The 4,310-nt window shown below is 30.9% G+C and overlaps 1 protein-coding gene across 1 annotated transcript; it reads left to right on the top strand.

The window, feature by feature from the left end:
* The first annotated feature begins 191 nt into the window (after nt 1-191).
* LOC112452402 (cytochrome P450 4g15-like) lies at nt 192-3,587 on the top strand. Its single transcript, XM_025012598.1, has 8 exons — nt 192-535; nt 673-886; nt 1,050-1,346; nt 1,445-1,868; nt 2,060-2,128; nt 2,757-2,925; nt 3,037-3,211; nt 3,410-3,587. The coding sequence occupies exons 1-8, from the start codon at nt 394-396 to the stop codon at nt 3,585-3,587; spliced, it is 1,668 nt and encodes a 555-aa protein (XP_024868366.1). The 5' UTR covers nt 192-393.
* Nucleotides 3,588-4,310: the final 723 nt, after the last annotated feature.

The following is a 4,310-nucleotide window of genomic DNA, read 5'->3' as shown; positions in this document are numbered from 1 at the left end:
GGCAATATTGCCACATTGATGAATTAACTTACATTTGAAATCAAATGCGTGACGCAATTTTCTCATCCGGTCTGCGATTATTTGCGTAGTGGAAATGAACAAGCAATGCGATATTGACGAGGTCATTGTATAATTAAAAAGTGAGACCGAATACGTAAATTCCTCTGGACTAAAGCTTATAAAATATCGGTCACTACTGCGAGCTAGTTAAAGACGTATTTACCGTTGACAAGTGATTTCAGTCGCCAACGACAAGTAAAGTATTTCTATTACTGTTACAGTACTTTAATATCTTGAATCTTGTGTCTTTTAATGTCGACACTATAATTAGTAAGTTGCAAGAAAAAAGTGAGAAATAAGTGATTATTACGAGACAGTACTTTTTTTTAAATCATGATGGATGCGGATCCAGTAACAACATCTTATATGTCAACTTTAACTTTTTCTCTGCTGACTACGCTTCTTGCAGTGTTAGCTGCAGCGTACTATTACATCGAAACCTCTCGAGCAGTTCGTCTTGTGAAGAAACTACCAGGTATATTTACATATTAAAATAATAAGAAATAAGTTTAACTTTTTACTCGACGAATATGTTTTTGGCGAGTAGTCTTCTTATCAATATTGATTATTATTTACTCATATTATCCTACAACAAATTTTTTTTTCTTTTAGGCCCACCATCCGTACCTATACTAGGTCATTCATTAATAACTCTTAAAGCGCCTCCCGAAGCATTAATAGAGATAGGTCTTGAATTTTTTGAAAAGTATGGAAGTGTAGTAGGCGCGTATTTAGGTTCAAAAGTAGTAGTCTTCTTGGCAGATCCACAAGATGTTGAAATAATCTTGAGTAGTTCTGTGCATATCGACAAAGCCGAAGAATATGCGTAAGAAAGTTAAATTAACAATTAATAAATTTATTAAAATATATATGTGCCTCGTTCCTATATATTATATGTAAAACTAGAGGTGCAAACTTTGTTCTGGATGTTTTGTCACTTATTATATGTAAGATGTTGCTTAAAATAATCCTCTTTATCTCCATCGTAGATTGTTCAAACCGTGGCTTGGAGACGGTTTGCTGATCACAAAAGGCGATAAATGGCGCAGACACAGAAAAGTGATTGCGCCTACGTTTCACATGAATATCTTGAAGACGTTTGTACCTTTATTTTATGAAAACAGCATAGATCTCGTGAACCGGCTTCGCGATAAAGTTGGAAAGGAATTCGATTGCCACGATTATCTGTCAGCCGTAACGGTTGATATTTTAACGGAAACAGCGATGGGAGTTAAAAAAGAAAAAAGGCAGAAAACCGGATATGAATATGCTATGGCCGTGATGAAGTACACATTGTTTTTTTCTTGAAATTACACGTAGCGTAATTTTTTTATTATTTGCTTATCACATAGAAAACGCACTCACCATAATTTGAATATTGTAGACTGAGCGATATCATACACCGAAGACATTATAATATATTGTTACGATACGACATGCTTTTCAAATATTCGAAGCTTGCCAAGGTCCAGGAAAAACTGCTCCGTATTGTTCATACTTTGACAGAACATGTGATCAAAGAGAAAGCAAAGGACTTCGAAGAAAAACTTGTAAAAGATCAACAAAGAAAGGAAGTGCAGAACGTTAAACCAATGGAAAAATCAAATCCGACCGAAAATACGGAACATGCTAAAAACAAAGCCGCTAATTATATGCATTACGTAAGAGATAACCTTGATGATATCGATGAGAACGACGTAGGTGAGAAAAAGCGACATGCTTTTTTAGAAATGATGTTCGAATTGAAGAAGAATGGGCAAATGACTGACGAGGAGATCTGGGAGGAAGTAAACACCATCATGTTTGAAGTATGACAATTTATTTTTGAGAATAAATGTAATTTTATCATGAATCTTTGGAACATCTACATTAACTTTATAATTTAAACTTTTTTTAACTTTTTTTTCTACAAAATATCTTATGCATCGCAAACTGCATTGCTATAATTAATCACGTTATTATTTTATACATCAAAAAGAAATTCATTGATTTATTACAGGGTCATGATACCACGGCGGCTGGCTCGAGTTTTGCACTTTGTGTCTTAGGAAATCATCCAGATGTTCAGGTATATTCATTATTACTATTTTCGATGATTGATTACAATAATTACATAATTAATAACATAGCCCCATGGTTATTTTGCATGTTGCATTTGTGCAGCAAAATTGCTACATACTGTTTTATTAAAAAACGCGGTTATTTTAAAGTAGCTAAAAAAGTGATCAAATCTCTTCGATGATCTTCGGCCTTCTTAACGCCATACTATTTTTGTTCCCAAGATGAATTTTTTGGGAAATTCGAAGTAGTCGTTTAAGGTCTTTTCATCCCATACAATAACTCTTTCCTTCATATAGCTTCCATGAAATTAAATTCCGGAATAGCTAGAAAAACTTAATTAGTTAAAGCAATATAAAGGATTATACATACATATTTACGCATAAATATTATTATTATTATTAAACGATTGTTAAAACAATTTTTTTTAAATTTATTTTTATTAAATTTTTTTCCCGATTAAGATTAGAAATTAAATCTAAAGTAGTAATTTAACATTATATTGCATCTTTACGATCTTCAATCTCTATATCGTTCCTGAGGAAAGTCGATTTATTGCTTGATTTCGATATGACAATTGTAATAATTTAATCTTTTTTTTTTCTTTTCTTTTTAATTCAATTATTCTCATCGTGCAGGCTCGCGTACATGAAGAATTGGACACGATTTTTGGTGATAGCGACAGACAATGCACTTTCCAAGATACTTTAAAGATGAAATATCTCGAGAGAGTTATTATGGAAACTTTGAGACTATTCCCACCGGTACCTTTAATTGCCAGGCATCTAAACGAGGATGTAAAAATAAGTAAGTTATCTAATTAAATGCATTACTATAACAGTAATATTAATCGCGTTAATACTTAAAAAAGTTGTTTATAAATTAAATAAAATACATTTAATATGTTATATATTAAAGTTACAGGTGATTATATTCTTCCAAAGTCTACCACAGTACTGATCGTACAGTTCATAACGCATCGGTTGGAGAAATATTATCCAAATCCAACAGTTTTCAATCCAGATAACTTTTTACCGGAAAGAACGCAGCAAAGACATTCTTATGCTTACATTCCTTTCAGCGTTGGGCCAAGGTATTTAATAATTAGTAAAACTTTTCAGTAACAACTGTTTTCTGCTATCTCTAAAAATTTTGCTAAATTATAAGATATCTATATATTTAAAAAATTACATTTAAGTTTAATAAAATGTTTGTTCTTGAAACGTCGATATCTGCCAAATTTCTCGCGTATATTATTGTTACATTTGTTGACAATACCTATTTTTCAAAGATCCTGCATAGGGCGGAAATATGCTTTGTTAAAACTGAAGGTTTTGTTATCGACGATACTGAGGAATTACCGTATTATTTCTGATACGCCGGACAAAGATTTCCACCTGCGAGGTGATATCATTCTGAAAAGACATGATGGATTCAAGATCAAAATCGAGCCGCGTGAACCAGCATAATCTAATCAAATATAAATATATTGATGGAGGTACATTAACAAGAATTTTATTCTTTTTATTTAATAAACTTTCTTGAGTAAATACATTTTTCTAATAATTTGCTATTTGTTTATCTAGAATAATGAAATATTTTAGACAAAGAAAAAAATCAATTTTTGCAACTCACTTACATATAAGATATAAAATTTATACTGCTAATATTAAAGTTTGAATTATTTTATTAATTATTAACAGTTAATAATTAAAAGTTAATAATTGATAATAAAGTTACTACTTAAGATTAATCTACTTTATATAATTTGAAACAAATAAAACACTTAACAAAAATTACATCGTTGTTCTAGTTTATATAACCTTATATAACCTAAGTATTTGCTCGCAAATATTCTGTTATGTGCCTTTATGCATATTAGTATTGTGTTGTAATTTTAGTTCTTTACTGTTAATATTAATGAAACCATCGTTAGTTGAATCGATTTTCCACCGTAGTAAGTAGCGCGATCATATATTACGACCTACGTAAAATGATTACTGTAAAGAGTGTAAGAGGTTTAATGGTTATTTCATGATACATAAGTGTAAAGGGATAGTAAATGATAGAATACAACAAAATATAAATGCATAACTCTTGTATTCTTTGTTTAGCTTGATATCTTGTATATCCCACCTGTTTAGGATATAGATGGCATTCAAATTTTTGCAAATATAATATGTGTATTTCTG

The sequence above is a fragment of the Temnothorax curvispinosus genome, unplaced genomic scaffold, assembly GCF_003070985.1.
Source record: "Temnothorax curvispinosus isolate PA1 unplaced genomic scaffold, ASM307098v1 QBEX01003349.1, whole genome shotgun sequence".
Classification (NCBI taxonomy): Eukaryota; Metazoa; Arthropoda; class Insecta; order Hymenoptera; family Formicidae; genus Temnothorax; species Temnothorax curvispinosus.
The sequence above is the reverse complement of the archived record's forward strand: the minus strand, read 5'-3'. Positions and strand labels throughout refer to the sequence as shown.

Coding starts and splice junctions, on each gene's coding strand:
- LOC112452402 (XM_025012598.1), top strand. CDS start 394: ATGATGGATGCGGATCCAGTAACAACATCTTATATGTCAACTTTAACT. Junction 887..1,049: donor GACAAAGCCGAAGAATATGC/GTAAGAAAGTTA, acceptor TCTCCATCGTAG/ATTGTTCAAACCGTGGCTTG. Junction 1,347..1,444: donor TATGCTATGGCCGTGATGAA/GTACACATTGTT, acceptor TGAATATTGTAG/ACTGAGCGATATCATACACC.